The sequence below is a fragment of the Hemicordylus capensis genome, chromosome 14 (assembly GCF_027244095.1).
Source record: "Hemicordylus capensis ecotype Gifberg chromosome 14, rHemCap1.1.pri, whole genome shotgun sequence".
NCBI classification, from domain to species: domain Eukaryota; kingdom Metazoa; phylum Chordata; class Lepidosauria; order Squamata; family Cordylidae; genus Hemicordylus; species Hemicordylus capensis.
Window position 1 is genome coordinate 19952197 of NC_069670.1, and position 17679 is coordinate 19969875.

At 48.1% G+C, this 17679-nt stretch overlaps 1 protein-coding gene across 6 annotated transcripts in view; it reads right to left on the reverse strand.

Annotated features, from left to right (window-relative positions):
* Window positions 1-13303, reverse strand: part of CA14 (carbonic anhydrase 14) — a 32003-nt gene extending 18700 nt beyond the window's left edge. For 2 of the 6 annotated variants that reach the window (XM_053277582.1, XM_053277585.1), the window contains exons 1-3: window positions 12965-13297; window positions 6494-6514; window positions 726-902 (exon numbers count right to left, since the gene is read on the reverse strand). In XM_053277582.1, coding sequence (XP_053133557.1) covers window positions 726-902; window positions 6494-6514; window positions 12965-13022 — 256 coding nt within the window. In that variant the 5' untranslated portion in view covers window positions 13023-13297. Of the gene's footprint in view, window positions 1-725; window positions 903-2797; window positions 3014-6493; window positions 6515-12964 lie in introns of all 6 variants that reach the window. The other 4 variants (XM_053277586.1, XM_053277587.1, XM_053277583.1 and 1 more) reach the window with 4 other exon arrangements.
* Between the last annotated feature and the right edge of the window lie 4376 nt (window positions 13304-17679).

Genomic DNA, 17679 nt, shown 5'->3' on the forward strand with positions numbered 1-17679 from the left:
ACCGTGAGCCCCTTTGGGAGAGGGAACCATCTTTTATGTCTCTTCTTCTACGTAAGCCGCTTTGAGCACTTTTATTTGTTTGTTTGTTTGTTTGTTTATTCAATTTATATACCGCCCTTCCAAAATGGCTCAGGGCGGTTTACAACAACTTTTCAACTTTTGTTGAAAAGCAGCAGATAAAGATGCGTAGCAGCAGCAGTAGTGACAAGTGCAACAACCCACAGAGCTATAGGGGAGTTGTGGGGAGCAACCCACAGTCCGGGAGTGCTTGGGATGTTGATAAACATCGTTTGGGAGGGATCCCCAAATGGCCACCCTTCGGCCAAGGCATGGCCTCGGAACAGAGCTTGGTGGTTTCCCCAGCAAGGAAATACAGCCATGGCAACCAGGCGGCATGATTGTTACCATGGTAATGGCTAATGGCATCATAGACCAAGGGATTCTCAATGTTGGATGTTATTGGACTTCAACTCCCATAATCCCCAACCAAAGGTCACTGGGGCTGGGGATTATGGGAGTTGAAGTCCAATAACATCTGGGGACCCATCGTCCCTGACAGAATTGACAGAGGCTGGCCCACGCTACCATGGCAACATGGAAGAGGGTCCTCCAGCACTATAGATGTTGCAGGCCTAGAGTGTAGTTGTGAGTCGACTGAAAACCCTTCCACAATGCAGGACGATATTTAGACCACATATCTGATTAAGTCCCTTAAACAGCCTCACCTGTGTGCCCATTGTTTGTAAGGGCAAAGGGGTCACTTCCAGGGTTCCGGTATCCCTCTGGTTCAATGGGAGGCAGGGAAGGGTCATACTGGACCGAGCCCATCTGGATATCAATGGGGGACTGGGCCTTCAAACCACAATCCGGATAAGCTTCTGGCCATGTCTCCTGACTATGGGCTGTGAAAAGAGAGAACCGGCATCAAATTCCCTTCCAGATTTTACGGCACATACTTTGAGCAAGGAGTCTCCAAACTAAAAACTTGCAGCTTTTTAATGTGGTGCTGCCCCACATATGGAACTCCCTGCCACTGCAGGGAGGAGAGCTGGTCTTGTGGTAGCAAGCATGACATCCCCTTTGCTAAGCAGGATCCACACTGTTTGCATATGAATGGGATGGAGCCACTCTGGGAAGAGCATTCCAAGTGCCTTCCCTGGCAGCATCTCCAAGATAGGGCGGAGAGAGATTCCTGCCTGCGACCTTGGAGAAGCCGCTGCCAGTCTGTGCAAACAATACTGAGCTAGATGGACCAATGGGCTGACTCAGTATATGGCAGCTTCCTATGTTCCTATGTGCAGATTTGCTTAGCCCCTTCTTCAACACTGTTCTGTCCCCAACTAGAACCATTCTCATATTGACGAGCTTTTAAAAGCTTTCTTTGAACAAATGTGGCTTTCCCTCCCTTTCTGACTCTTGTGCGCTGGTGTTCTTAGTAATTCTTTTTAAACTGAGTTACTGTTTTTATGGTGATGTTTGCTGTCTTGACCATTCCCATCATGTAAGGGGAAAGGTGGGATACAAAAGTTTAAAATAAATAACATAAATCCAAACCCAAAAACCCACCCGGAGAGGTTTTTCAGCAAAATGGAACTGAGCCCAAATTTAACATCCCTTGTCTGTCTTGAAACTGAACCAGAATCAAATCCCTAAAAAATATATATATATGGCTCAGTAATCAGGCACTCAGCTTGCAAGTGTGCAATTCATGATCCAGTTTGTCTTTTGTTTGTAAAAACATTTCAACTTTCAAAAATCAACAGTTTAAACAGTGTTCTTCCTCTGTCAAGTAGCTATTGCATGAACCCTTTGGCATGAACTAGATCTAAACTGGTTCAAAGTGTGTGGACTAATTACTGAACCACTTTCTAAAGTTAGTTTCTGAACTGGAGAGTTAGAAATGACAAATGGATTAATAAATAATGATTAATAAATAATCAGAACGTAGCTGCCCCATAACAAATTGTGCTCTGGATGGCTCACAACACATTAAAAAACATCGCATAAAAACACAACATGACAAAGAAATCACAACACAAAACAAAAACAAAAAACATTTTAAACCATTAAAAAAACAATTTAAAAATAAATTTTAATATAACTTTATTACGGTCAAAGACCAGCAATAAAAATGACTGACGGATCTCAACTGGACTGGAACTTAAAACATGTAATGGTTTGACTTCCTGGTCAATGTGGTCTAATGTTGGACTAGGATCGGACAGAACCAGGTTCAAATCTCCGTTCTGCCATGAAACTCACTGGGTGATTCTGGGCCAGTCCCTTATCTCTCAGCTTAACCTACCTCACAGGGTTGTTGTGAGGATAACATGTACCACTCTGGGCTCTTTGGAGAAAGAGTGGGAGATAAATCTGGACTTGTGGCAACAAGCATGAATTGTCTCCTTTGCTAAGCAGGGTCTACCCTGGTTTGCATTTGGATGGGAGACTGCATGTAATATGAGCATTGTAAGATATTCCCCTTAGGGGATGGGTCCGCTCTGGGAAGAGCACCTGCCTGCTTGTATGCAGAAGGTTCCAAGTTCCCTCCCTGGCAGCATCTCCAAGATAGGGCTGAGAGAGACTCCTGCCTGCAACCCCGGAGAAGCCGCTGCCAATCTGAGTAGACAATACTGAGCTAGATGGACCAAGGGTCTGACTCAGTAGAAAGCAGCTTTCTGTGTTCCTAAATGTAAAATAGGATTAAAAAATTAAAAACAAAATCTGCACATGCTCCTCTGATTTTTGCTTTGTAGATTTGGGAAGGAAAGGACTAATGAGCTGGAGTCTTGGTTACCTTTCAGAGAGATTTTTTAACCTCAGCTTTCTAGTGCAAAAGACTGACAAAAAGGTTGACGCTGAAATGGGGCCACCCTTTGAGCGTCTTGCAGCGAGCTGCCAACCGTTGGCACCAGTTCTGCTAATAAAAAGGCCGTCTTTTCCTCAAAAAGGGCTGTGAGAAGGCAAGCCGGCTTTCTTCTTTCTGAAACTGGCCCAACTCCATGAATAGGCCCTGGACAGGAGGAAGAAAACCGAGTGAGGTGATGGGCCCGCTACACGCTCCTTTGCATCTGAATGCAAAATTGCTGGCACAGCCCTTAGTTGGCTGTGAAGGGCTTTTTCCGAGTGGGGGAGCAGGGAGAAAGCTGTTTGCTTTGCCTGCTCCCACACAATGGTTATCCTGGTGTCCTCAAAGCTGAAAGTTTCCACACACATTTTTTAAAGGAATTCAACTCCCCACCAACACCTATCTGTTAGACTCCCAGAATCCTCTGGGCAAAGTTAGACCCCCAGAGTCCTCTGGGCCCTACAGTTAGACTCCCAGAATCCTCTGGGCTTGGGGTCAGCCCAGAGCTAGACTCCCAGAATCCTCTGGGCCCTGCAGTTAGACTCCCAGAATCCTCTGGGCTTGGGGTCAGCCCAGAGCTAGACTCCCAGAATCCTCTGGGCCCTGCAGTTAGACTCCCAGAATCCTCTGGGCTTGGGGTCAGCCCAGAGCTAGACTCCCAGAATCCTCTGGGCCCTGCAGTTAGACTCCCAGAATCCTCTGGGCTTGGGGTCAGCCCAGAGCTAGACTCCCAGAATCCTCTGGGCCCTGCAGTTAGACTCCCAGAATCCTCTGGGCTTGGGGAAAATGGCAGCAGATGGGCAGATCAAACAGGAGCTTCAGAAGAAAAGTCTTGTTGGATCCCCTCTGCCTCCCCTTCTTCTGCACAGCACTGTCCTTGCACTTTTCTCGTCTTCTTGCAGGGGCGGCTGGTGGCGTGCCCCTCTTCAAGTCTCTAACCCATCGTGGTTTTAATGGTTTCCTGCTGCAGTAAGAAGAGGCATTGCTTCCTGTCTGAGAGACTGGTTTGTGCAGCCGGTTTAGAGACGGATTCACACAATCTAGGTTTAATGTGGGTTACCAACATTCACATGAACCCATGCTAAGGTGGTTTGTGGCCCATGATTAATCTGAGATCCCTGCCTTGGCATAGGCTCACACGCAACCACACTAATAAACCTAGATTTGACCAGTTGTATGAATCAGGCCTATGAGTGCCTCTTCTAATGTGGCGCTGGCTACCTACAGTTTTTGCAAGAACATGTATTTAACATAATTATTTTTTTTAAAAAAAAATCTTCTGCCTGATTAAACAGGGGCACCTTTTTAGTCACTCAAAATAATCTAAATTAGTCACTGCGGCTATGATGGTATGCATCTTTTCCAGCCTGAGGTAGAACCAGAAACGCTGCAGTGACGTTGGGACCGGCACCAACTTGGATCAACCAGCGTTCCCTGTAACGGGAATCCCCAGATGTTGTTGACTACAACTCCCATCATCCCCAACTGCAATGGCCTTTGGCTGGGGATGATGGGGACTGTAGTCAACCACATCAAGGAATTCCTGTTATGGGGAAGAGTGATTTCCCTGGATTTCTGAGAGCTGAACCACAACTCAGTTGAGTCAGTTCTTGGAGCCGCTGCTCTGACCTCAGGGAATGTTCTTGACTCATGTTGCTCCACCCCACCCCACCCTGATTGGTTCCTGCCCTTTCCTGTCCCTAGGTCAGCTTCCTCTTCCTGAACCTTAAAGCCTGCTTCTCCTCCCACCCACAATTCTTGTTTTACTCTCCGGATCGCTTGCCTTCCCTTGCAAATTTGAGGCAGGTAGGAAACCGCCACAGGCAATATGCACAAGACACGTAAGTGAGCTCCAGCAGAGTTCTCACTTACAATTTCCCCGGCTCCTTTTGTGTTCTCTGTGCCCTGCTCACCCACGAGCGAGCGGGGCCTGGCCGCAGCCAATGAGAGCTGGAGTCCAAGATCCTGCTGGGAATAATCACACCATTCTGCACCAATCCTGACTCCCTGGTTTTCTCACACAGAGTCCCAGGTGGCAGCATGTTTTCTGCCATTTTAAAATATTCAACGGGCGGACTGGCAGTGCCAGAAACTTCATAAACAACACCGGGGTCCTGTCAGGGTATCTCTGTTGGCATTCCTGCCACCCTCGCTAAGTCCTTCTCAGCCTCCCAACAATGCCTTTGTTTTTCAAAGCCTGGCGATTCCGGGGAAGCTTAGGGTCTGGATTACCATTGTTCCCCCCCTCCCCACCCGCCCCGCGCAAGAGGATCAAGCATGCCTGGCTGGACGCCGGGCCGCTAACCTCTTGGGAACAAAACCGGTTTCTTTGCTAATTGGAACAGTGATTTGGTGCACAGGATTTTCGTTGGGAAAACAGAGAAGAGGCTTCTTGCAGACACATTGCGAATGGCAAAAAGGCCCTTTGGGGACATGGGGGCATGAAAGCCAGGAGAGATCAGCAGCAGGGGCAGAGCAGCTCTTCACAGAGCAGCTGGTGTAGTTGGCCAAGCAGACCGTTTCGAAAAGGAGTCCCCGATTTCTGGTGTGTAGGAGTTGCGACAAAGGGGAAAACACTCTGTGCATGCTCAGGAACTGCTTGCTTGCTGCTCGACCTATTCTAATGCAGGGCTGCACAACCTTGGTCCTCCTGCAGATGTTCGACTACAGCTCCCATAATCCTTTACTACTGGCCACTGTGACTGGGAGTGATGGGATTGGTAGTCCAAAACCAGCTAGTGGGCCAAGGTCATGCAGCACTGTCCTCATGTGATGTCATTGGCCTTGCCAACATGCTTGGGGGCACGGAGCGAGTGAGGCGCTTCCAGTAGCTACCAGGGAGCAATATCACAGAGAAGAGGAGAGCTGGTCTTGTGTGAGCACTGTAAGAGATTCCCCTGAGGGGATGGAGCCACTCTGGGAAGAGCAGAAGGTCCCAAGTTCCCTCCTTGGCAGCATCTCCAAGAGAGGGCTGAGAGAGATTCCTGCCTGCAACCTTGGAGAAGCCGCTGCCAGTCTGTGAAGACAATACTGAGCTAGATGGACCAAGGGTCAGACTCAGTATATGGCAGCTTCCTATGTTCCTATATATATATATAAGTTCCATGATGTAAGGTCAGGATCGTGGCTGCTTCACTGTAACAGGGATTCCAGGACTAAAGGCCGCTGGGATGATGGGAGGTGTAATCAAGAATATGTAGTCAAGGGAGGAGAGCTGATCTTGTGGTAACAAGCATGAATTGTCCCCTTTGCTAAGCAGGATCTGCCCCAGTTTGCATTTGAATGGGAGATTCCATGTGTGAGCACTGGAAGATTATAGGGGATGGGGCTGCTCTGGGAAGGAAGAGCCTTTTCCTGCTTGCAGGCAGAAGGTTCCAAGTTCCCTCCCTGGCAGCATCTCCAGACAGAGCTGAGAAAGACTCTTTCCTGCAACTTTGGAGAAGCCGCTGCCAGTCAGTGCAGACAATACTGGGCTAGCTGGAGCAAGGGTCTGACTCAGTATATGGCAGCTTCTTATGTTCCTAATATCTGGGAATCCCTATGAAGGGGTGGACCAGCTGGGGTCGTGGCAAAGGGAGCAGATTTTAAATTCTGAAAAGCAAATGCCTAGACTACAGAAGAATAGGAAAATCAGCTCCCCCTTACCGTCATAGGACCAGTGGGCACCTGCAAAGGAAGCAGAGGGGTGGGGAGTCAGTGTCGTGAAATCTTAGCAGCAGCGCCAGCAACTGCAACCACATGCCCACCCACCCCCACCCCCCAGTCAGTTCCACCCCAGAAGCGGTTGCATTTCATCAGGAGACGGGAGAAAGGAGATCACTGCACAGGCTTAAGATCTAGGCCAGGCATTCAAAGCAGGCGCTACCACCGCTAACGCGAGCCCCGATTACACCCAGCTCAGAAGGTAAGGAGAGTCCGCTGCCTCAGTGGGCCTCTCTAGCCTAGCAACCTGTTTCCAGTCGAGAACAATCAGGTCTTTCTGGGGAGCCCACCAGCAGAGCACGAACGCAGCCCAGTCATGAGGCGAGGCGAGACACTGGCCACGGGTGGCAAATTCTTGGGTACCAGCAGGGTGGCTGCCCTCATCGTCAGAGCTGCTTTTTGGCACCAACCTGACCGTTAAGAGCTTTGCCTCACTCTTGCGTCAGGGATGCAATACCTGGGGCCACCCCTGAGCAGCCCTCCCACACTTCTCCCCACCCCAGCAGCTGGGGTTTTCCCCCACTCAAAAAAAGGTAGACTGCCCCTACACATGGAAGCTCCATTCTGAAGTGCCATTCTTAAAGAGTCCCCATTCTGGCCACTGCCCCCATGCTGTCTCTTCATCGTGACCTGTCTTTTCTCAAGCTTTTGGCCACTTGTCCCACATCGGTTCCCTCTGAAATGTCCCCCCTCCATCCTTTTAAAACTGGCCCTTTTATTAAAGGCACCTTTGGAAAAGGTCATGCCATATCCAGGCTGAGCGTGTGCTGATCATGCGTGGAATCTGAAGGCTGGTTTCCAGTTATGTCTTGGAACTACCGTGTTTCCCCGAAAATAAGACAGTGTCTTATATTAATTTTAGCCCCCCAAAATGCACTAGGGCAATTAGCAGTACATCAGAAATTACTGCTAGGTCTTACTTTCGGGGAAACAGGGTATCTGGTATGCGCCTGCATGCAAGTCTATGTGTGTCTCTCTGTCCGTGTGTCTGCGTCTATATCTATCTGTGCATGTGCACTTGTGCACGTGCATGAACGTTTGACTTTTATTTAGCCATTACTTTAAATAGATCTCTGTATTTTTATTTTAATCCAACCCTGAAACTTTGTTTGGAGGGGGGAAAGTCTTGAAATTAGATGTGAAAGTCAAACGCGGAGTCAAAAGGTGATGGAACAGATAAGTGAAGAGGGATTTTTTTTTTCCACACTGGGAAAGGGCAAGCTGGTCCCTTGAGGACATGATCTGCAGAAAGACCACTAGGTAGTTGCTAAATTTACTCCTGCAGCCTGAACAACAGTTTTGCCAGCAGGACATAGAGAGAGCCTTTCTTATCTTCACAGTTAAGGGGAGGGGGAGATAGAGAGGTAGATGTTTTACTCTTGGAGACAGCCAGCCAATTGAAATCTGTCCGGAATGCACTGTGTGACCAACCGCCTCAGTTTCCCATCTGTAGAACATCCAACAAAGAATGTTTTTGTAACTTGAAAACTCATAATCTCAAAAGAGAGGTTCAGTTAAAAGATCATTGTGCGTGCTCTCTCTCTCTTTCTCTCTCTTTCTCTCTCTCAAACCTTTATCCCTCCCTTTCCCCTAGGATCAAGATAACGGCAACAGTTTTACATTTCAAACCTAGATGTTTAAAGAGAGTAAAAAATATTCCTCCAAACTCATTATCATTTCTGGATAAGCAAACCAGCTATTTCTGTCTCCTCCCACCTACCCCACCCTGGGTCAGAAAGATGTATTTTAAAAGGATTCCCTGTAACATCCCTCTTGGTGAAATTTAGCAGATCCCTAATGCTACACTGTTATCCTTTTCCGCAATAGCTGATCCTCAGGAAAACTAATCCTGAAAGCCAAAGACGTTCCCTTCTCTGCTTTGTATTCATTTGAATACAAACGTTTGTATGACATTTTGCCCAGTTTTGTATTCAGAGTTTCTCTCTCTTTCTCTCTCTCTCTCTCTCTTCCACACTTTAATTTGTTTTATCAACATCTTTTCTCAACTTTGAACCTTTGGATTCAAAGTCAGGCACAGCAACGTTCCTGTCAATATCATGGTTTTTTCCATGCATATACTTTTAAAAATTGGTTGCAAAACTGTGGAGGTAAACACCAATGACATGTGATGAAGGTCTTTTCGCCTTTTAGCCCCATTGAAATTAATGGGAACTGTGCCTGCTACACACCCTCCAACCACTAAGTAATTCTGCCCCATTTGGCTCCTGAGAATGCTTTACCTAACATACGATCCAAAACTAATCTCACACATAGATAGATAGATAGATAGATAGATATCTGCATTTTTATATATACTCTATCGGGCAGCAGCGATCTAGGAAGATGCTGAAAGGCCATCATCTCATACTACGTGGGAGGAGGCAATGGTAAATCCCTCTTGTATTCGACCAAAGAAAACCACAGGGCTCTGTGGGCACCACGAATTGAAATCGACTTGACAGCACATGATGTGTGTGTGTGTGTGTGTGTGTGTGTGTGTGTGCATGCGCGCATGCTCAAGAAGCCAGAACAGTGTACATAGTTATGTTTATCCTCACAACAACCCTATGAGGTAGGTTAGGTGGGGAGAGAAGTGTCACACAGTGAGTTTCGTGGCCGAATTTGAACTCACATCTCCTCTTTCTTAGTCCAACATTCTAACCACTACACAACATTAGCAATCTCCATCTTTCTCTTATCTATCTATCTATCTATCATATACAGTGGGTATTGAAAAGAATCACCCCCTTTAATAGACCTTAAATTCTGGTTCCCTTACATCCTGAAATGAAAACACAAAGAAAATTCCCTTCACCAGCTGTACTTATCCAATGCAACCTATAACACCCAACTGAAAAACATCACAATTACAGTCCAGAAAAAGTGTCAGAAATAAAAAACAAGAATTACTGAGATTGAAAAAGGATCACCCCCCCCCCAATGTCAATATTTTGTTGAACCACCTTTTGCTTTAATAACAGCCTTGAGTCTGTTGGGATACTTCTCTATCAACCTTGCACATCTAGACGGAGCAATATTTGCCCACTCCTCCATACAGAACTGTTCAAGTTCGGTCACATTGGATGGTAGGTGTTGGTGGACTGCTATCTTCAAATCTCCCCACAGATTTTCTATGGGATTTAGGTCTGGGCTCTGACTGGGCCACATGAGGACGTTCACTTTTTTCTCCTTCAGCCACTGTGTGGTCAATTTTGCTGTGTGCTTCGGATCGTTGTCATGTTGAAAGGTGAATCTTCTGCCCATCCTCAACTGTCTGGCAGAGGGTAGCAGGTTTGCTTCCAGAATCTGACGGTATTTGGCCCCATCCATTTTTCCTTCTACCCTAACGAGAGCCCCAGTCCCTGAGGCAGAGAAACACCCCCACAACAGGATGCTGCCACCTCCATGCTTCACTGTAGGTTGTGGAAAAAATGTGGCTTGTTCGGGAGGGTCGCAAGGAGAAAGCCACTTCTCAAGAAAGGCCACATTAAAGCTCGTTTGAGCTTTGCCAGAAGGCACCTTGCAGATTCTGATGCCAAATGGAAAAAGGTCTTATGGTCAGATGAGACCAAGATTGAACTATTTGGCCTCAACACCAAACAGTACACCTGGCGTAAATCCAACGCAGCTCAGCATCCACAACACACCATACCTATAGTGAAGCATGGAGGTGGCAGCATCCTGTTGTGGGGGTGTTTCTCTGCCTCAGGGACTGGGGCTCTCGTTAGGGTAGAAGGAAAAATGGATGGGGCCAAATACCGTCAGATTCTGGAAGAAAACCTGCTACCCTCTGCCAGACAGTTGAGGATGGGCAGAAGATTCACCTTTCAACATGACAACGATCCGAAGCACACAGCAAAATTGACCACACAGTGGCTGAAGGAGAAAAAAGTGAACGTCCTCATGTGGCCCAGTCAGAGCCCAGACCTAAATCCCATAGAAAATCTGTGGGGAGATTTGAAGATAGCAGTCCACCAACACCTACCATCCAATGTGACCGAACTTGAACAGTTCTGTATGGAGGAGCGGGCAAATATTGCTCCGTCTAGATGTGCAAGGTTGATAGAGAAGTATCCCAACAGACTCAAGGCTGTTATTAAAGCAAAAGGTGGTTCAACAAAATATTGACATTGGGGGGGGGGTGATCCTTTTTCAATCTCAGTAATTTTTTTGTTTTGTTTCTGACACTTTTTCTGGACTGTAATTGTGATGTTTTTCAGTTGGATGTTATAGGTTGCATTGGATAAGTACAGCTGGTGAAGGGAATTTTCTTTGTGTTTTCATTTCAGGATGTAAGGGAACCAGAATTTAAGGTCTATCGAAGGGGGTGATTCTTTTCAATACCCACTGTATCCATACCACCTGACATGTGCTTTCTTAGGTGGTGTATATAAGTTCAAATACAGCAAATATAAAAACAAGATAAGAAGATTACAACAATTATGATATAAAACCAATCAAGTCCACCGGGCCGGACAACCAGCGCTTCAGTTTTTACAAGTTTCCTCTACACAGCCCTGGACACCTCAAGCAATAACTATCACAAATGAATCAAGAAATCAAAAAATAAATTAATTAAAAGCCTGAGAAATTCAAAAAATGTGTGGCTAACCATTCTGGTCTAGATCTACCCCAAATCTTCTGCACTTCAATTTAAGATTCCCACAAGAGGCAGACTCTGAGGACATTTCCATCTCTCTCTCCTTCATGCACATCCCCCCCCCCGTTGCTTTGCTTTATGTTCAGCCTGCAGAAGAGCTCTGTGGAACTCAAAAGCTTGCACACAACTTAGTGACCTTTTAATTGGCTTTAATTAAGGCCCTGTCCTACTTTGGCTAGACTTTCTTCTGAATGTTAGTGTTGCAGTATAGAAAGCTGTGGGAAGGAAAATATGTTTAAATCAAAATACATTCAACTGCATGTGACGTTTTGCCCAGTTTATACACGTGAAGACCAAAAATATTTGTTAGTTGAAAGCTAACTGAGTCAGCGTGGTGTAGTGGTTAGAGTGCTGGACTAGGACCGGGGAGACCCGAGTTCAAATCCCCATTCAGCCATGAGACTTGCTGGGTGACTCTGGGCCAGTCACTTCTCTCTCAGCCTCGCCTACTTCACAGGGTTGTTGTGAAAGAGAAACTCAAGTATGTAGTACATCGCTCTGGGCTCCTTGGAGGAAGAGTGGGATATATAAAATGTAATTAATAATAATAATCTTCCGTGTGTTTACCTGGAAGAAAGTCTGGCTGAATACTGCCAACCTAAAGACACTATGGAGTAATCCTCATTTAACACAGAAGGGCTTACTTCTGAGTAAACACACTTAGGACTGCACAGCACACGAGATTTTACGTCCAGCTAAACAGGCATAAGATCTGTCTGCAAGCATCATATGTGAAAAGCGACAACTAGGATCTTAATTTCAGTTATGGAACTGTTGAAATTTGATTTGTATTTTAGCTGTTCTTCTCCTTCATCCGAATTGCTTAGAGAAAACTGAACATCTTCCTAAAGGACTGATAATTTGGAGGGGGGGAATCATTTGTGGGGGGGAAGCCCATTGTAGCCTCATGGGGAGCAGAGACCTAAAGGAATCTAAACGTGGCTAAACATACATAAGATTGGTCTACAAGCATCAGATGTGAAAAGGAAAATGTTTAAATCTTAATTTAAATGACCAAGCTGTAGAAATTTGTTATGAACTGGAACTGTTCTCCATCTACAGAGCTTATAGAAAACTAAAAATCTTATTACGGTACCATAATCTTATTACGGAACGGTAAAAATCTTATTACGGTGGGGGACTTATTTGTAAAAAAAATGGCCAATGTAGTTGCATTGGAGGCAGAGACTTAAAGGAATCTAAACGTCATTAAACATACATAAGATTTGGTCTACAAGCATCAAACGTGCAAAGAAAAATGTTTAAATCTTAAACCACCGACTTGTAGAAATCTGTTTTGAACAGGAGCTCCCTCGGCATTGCGTACAGAAAACTGAAAACCTTCTAGCAGTACTGATAACTTGGGGTGTGGACGTCTTTGTGAAAAGCACCCCCCACTGTAGTCTCATTGGAGGCAAAGACCTAAAGGATTCTAAATGAAACACCACAGTCTTAGTTGCCAACATCCTTTGGGCACAGAGACTGTTTCGGCGTTGGCAGGCTCAGCCAACAGTCCTGTGCAGCAGACGCTGTTCATTTAGGGGTTTTTAAGTAATAAACAGTGGTGGAAATTTGTGCAGAAGGAAAGACTGTGGCGATCCCCCGAGAGGTTGCCAACGGTAGCCCTATTGTCGGAGAGAGAAAAGGGGCAGCGAGGGAGGTTTCAAGGGAGTTTCAAAACAGCAGCCAGAAACCCAGCAACCATCAAGCAAACAGGCAGGAGAGTGGCCGGGGTGGGTGGGGGGGACACTTACCTCCTTTTGCTGCCAAAGTTTGGTAAAAGCTGTGCAGGAGGATGAAAGCAAGGAGCATCTTGGAAGGCGGAAAAGGGAGGAAGTGGCAGGTGGATGGTGGGGAAGGAAGCAGGGGAGGAAAAGGCCGGCCACGGGGATGGCTTCTGAGCTAGAAAGCCCCAAAGATGTTGGTCCCCGCTGCTTCTCCAGCCAGGCAACAATCGTCCAGGATGGGGCTTAGCCCACCGCCTGCCCCTCCTTGGCTCTTTCAGAGTATGCCCCCCATCTGCCCCCCCCCAGCAGAAGGGCTTTTTTAAGGTGGCCCTGGGGAAGCGAAGGGCTCTGCCTAGGGACAACCGTCTCCGCTCCTTAAATACTTGATCCGCCAGCCTGCGGAGTCACAACAGTGTTTGGACAGGGCAAGGGGGCCGGGCGGAGGGGGGGCTGGAGTTTGGCCACGTTTCAGGCCTAGCCAAGCCAAGTCCCTCAGCCGCTGGCCGGTGTCTTTCATCTGTGGGCTTAAGCGGAGGCAAGAAAGAAGGGGCCAGGCGGCTCCTGGGTTTTGCAGCAGCCCTCCTCAGCATGGCTCTCCGTTTTTGTGCAGCCCCAGACCCAGGACCCATGGGCCGCTGTCAGATCCAGACCCTGTGACAGATGCATAGGAAGCAGCCATATACTGAGTCAGACCCTTGGTCCGTCTAGCTGAGTATTGTCTGCACAGACTGGCAGCGGCTTCTCCAAGGCTGCAGGCAGGAGTCTCTCTCCGCCCTATCTTGGAGATGCTGCCAGGGAGGGAACTGGGAACCCTCTGCATGCAAGCATGTAAATGCTCTTCCCAGAGCGGCCCCATCTCCTAAGGAGTATCTTCCAGTGCTCACGCATGGAGTCTCCCATCCAAATGCAAACCAGGGCAGACCCTGTTTAGCAAAGGGGACCATTCATGCTGGCTACCACCAGACCAGCTCTCCTCCCATTAGACTGGATCACAATGATGATCAGACTCTTTCCACAGAGTCATCTATGGTGTAGTGGTTAGAGTGCTGGACTAGGACCAGGGAGACTTGAGTTCAAATCCCCATCCAGCCATGAAACTAGCTGGGTGACTCTGGGCCAGTCACTTCTCTCTCAGCCTAACCTACTTCACAGGGTTGTTGTGAAAGAGAAACTCAAGTATGTAGAGCACCGCTCTGGGCTCCTTGGAGGAAGAGCGGGATATACAATGTAAATAAATAAATAAATAAAATGCTCCTGCCCATTTTTCATTTCCATTCCTCTGACAACATCAGTAACATTTTATGGTACTTTTTGTGTGTGTTCTTTAAACATTTCAAAGCTTTTAAAGCACCCTTGCTAATTTGGCGGCTGCATCCCTGTGGGTCAGGACAATCAAAGCATGAGAACACCCTGAAAGCTGAATGTCTTGCAGGACTCTCGCCTCTTTTCTTTCTCCAGGAGTGTAGGCTGTGTCCAAAATCATAAGGAACATTTGTTCCCCCAGATCGTACTAATAACCATCCCAGCTGGCTCTTGCACTAATGGAACTGTACACTGCGAGAGAAGCGTGGTGTAGTGGTTAGAGCACTGGACTAGGGAGCATGGAGGCCCAGGTATAAATCCCCAATTGGCCCTGAAGCTTGAGCTGGTCTGGTGGTAGCAAGCAGGACTTGTCCTCTTAGCTAAGCAGGGTCCACCCTGGTTGCAGATGAATGGGAGACTTGATATGTGAGCACTGCAAAATATTCCCCTCAGGGGATGGAGCCGCTCTGGGAAGAGCAGAAGGTTTCAAGTTCCCTTCCTGGCTTCTCCAAGATAGGGCTGAGAGAGATTCCTGCCAGCAACCTTGGAGAAGCCGCTGCCAGTCTGTGAAGACAATACTGAGCTAGATAGCGCAATAGTCTGACTCAGTATATGGCAGATTCCTACATTCTTATGACTCACTCAGAGGCCTTCTAGTCAACCCTCTCCTGCTCAGTGTTGGAAACGGCTTCAGCACCCCCGACAGAAACCTCCAGTGAAGGAAAAGCCCAGCGAAGGAAAAGCATGAGGCAGGCTGTTCCACTGTCCAACAGCTCTTATGGTGGGGGAAATCCTCCTGACGGCCACCTTGAATCTGCTTCCTTGCCACCTGTCCCCCTCCTCCTGTGTGGCAGCCCCTTCTTAATTCTAGAGGAGGGGGCAGAAGGGACCGGGGGGGTTTCTGCCCCCTTGGATATACAGGGCTCGGGAAGGGGGTTGTTCTCAGGGCTCTTCCCCTCCTGACCACCTCTGTGGGAGACCCCCTCCCCCCATACACACAGGTTCCCAATTCCCTGGCCTTCCTGTTGGAGGTGGACAGAAGGCTTAGAGGATTCCCTTTCTTTATTCTGGGATTTACCTCCTCCTGCCATGCAATCAGAGGCCCCCCAGGAGGTAGATTGCCTTGGCCGGCAATCCCGAGGCATCCATCAACCCGAGAAAACACCGCTTCAGATCCATGGGCGCCCATTCCCAAGGGGAGGGGGAGGAGACCACCGTCCACTTGAGTTCCCCCAGTGTCCAGCTTTTTTAAAAGCCTGGCGGGATGCAAAAGCAGTGTTAACCCCTGGGTTGCCGGCTGGTGGAGGAAACCATTGGAGCTCCCGGACTCTGGCCAGAGGAGATCCTGGCAGAGGAGGGCAAGCAATCTGCTGCAGAGGAGACTCCGAGCCCCAGAGATCCGACAAAGGAAGCTGCCGTATACTGAGTCAGACCCTTGGTCTATCTAGCCCAGTATTGTCTACCCAGACTGGCAGCGGCTTCTCCCAGGATGCAGGCAGGAATCTCTCGCAGCCCTATCTAGGAGATGCTGCCAGGGGGGGAACTTGGGACCTTCTGATGCTCTTCCCAGAGCACCTCCATCCCAAGTAGCCAGGGTTTGTCCTCACCCCTCCCTATGAGCCCTGGGGACCTGGTGCCCCCCCCCACCCATGAGGCTCCTGTCCTCTCCCCCCACCCCAGATCATTGCCACAGGGGGCCCAGGAGCAGAAGTGATGCTGTGCTAGGGCCAAACTCCAGCTTAGGAGAAGCCCCCCCCAGCAGCATCTCCAGGAGGGTTGAGACTGAGAGAGACTCTGGCCTGAAACCTTGGAGAAGCTGCTGCCAGTCCATGCAGACAATGCTAGATGGACCAAGGAAAGGTCTGACTCAACATGAGGCTGCTTCCTGTGTCAGGACTCACTGAGTGTCTGTCATCACCATCCATTTCATGCAGCAGCAGGGCAGGAGGAATACATAGGAACGTAGGAAGCTGCCTTATATCTGAGTCGGACCCTTGGTCCATCTAGCTCAGTATTGTCTTCACAGACTGGCAGCGGCTTCTCCAATGTTGCAGGCAGGAATCTCTCACAGCCCTATCTTGGAGATGCTGCCAGGGAGGGAACTTTTAGATGGGGGGGTGCATTTTCAGACCCCCTTTCCAACTCTTATTTTTACCCCGAGGGGGTTGAGAATTGTTGGCAAAAAAAAAAAGTGATTCAGTGATTCTGGAAGACTGGCAAGGGGTTAAAATGGAGGCAAGGAATGCCTCATGTGGGTGGGTGGGTGGGAAACCTGGCAAAGGAAGGGTTAACAGCCCCCTTTCCTCCCCCTTTCTGATGCAAATCCACCCCCCCCAGGCAAGTGGGGTGAGATGGAGACACCTGGTTGCATCCAATGCACAGCGGAGTTTGCTGGCTGTTAATCATTCCTTTGTTGGGCCTTTGAAGTTTCATCAATGGGCCCTGAGGAGATGGTGTCCTGATAGCTGGGGTCCTCTCTGTGTGCTTTGAATGAGACGCCCAGTGGGGTTTCTGGAGGGGTGGCCCTGTTAGAGCAAACACAAGAAAGTGCCTCCGGGAGCCTTAAAGACTAACCCACTGTTGATTGATTGATTTCTAACTTGTAGCAGATGTTTTTGAGGACTGCTGTAAGCAAAGCTCAACTACATACCTGGGATACCCTGCATTTCTATTATTTTAGAGGTTATGGTGCTTCTTTTCCAGAGAATGTTGTTGTAAACTGCTATGAATTCATATATGGAATGGTGGCATAGAAGTCCTTTAAATGAGCGGATGGATGAATAATGACTATTTTCCTAGATTGATGGCTAATTTAACAGTTTTCCCTGGGAAAGAAAACCACTGTCTCCATTGAGACCTAAGCAAATAGAATGCAACATGCTGAGAGATCTTAGTCGAGAGCCTACCTTTGAGGGGAGGAGAGCTGGTCTTGTGGCAGCAAGCATAAATTGTGCCCTGTTGCTAAGCAGGGTCCACCCTGGTTTGCATTTGGATGGGAGAGCACATGTGTGAGCTCTGCAAGGTATTCCCCTTAGGGGATGGGGCTGCTCTGGGAAGAGCATCTGCCTGCTTGCATGTAGAAGGTTCAAAGTTCCCTCCCTGGCATCTCCATGATAGGGCTGCCTGAGAGAGACTCCTGCTTGCAACCTTGGAGAAGCCGCTGCCAGTCTGTGAAGACAATACTGCCCTAGATGGACCAGTGGTCTGACTCAGTATATGGCAGCTTCCTATGTCCACTGGGTGACTCTGGGTCAGTCCCTTCTCCCTCAGCCTAACTCACCTGACAGTTGTGAGGATAAACATAACCATGTGCTCTTTGGAGGAACCTCTAGGCTCTTTGGAGGAAGCTCAGGATATAAATGTATCTGCTCGGAAAGAGCTAAAAATGTTGTGGTTCTTATGGGTGCATTACTAGAGCACCTGCAGGCCAGGTGGAGGTA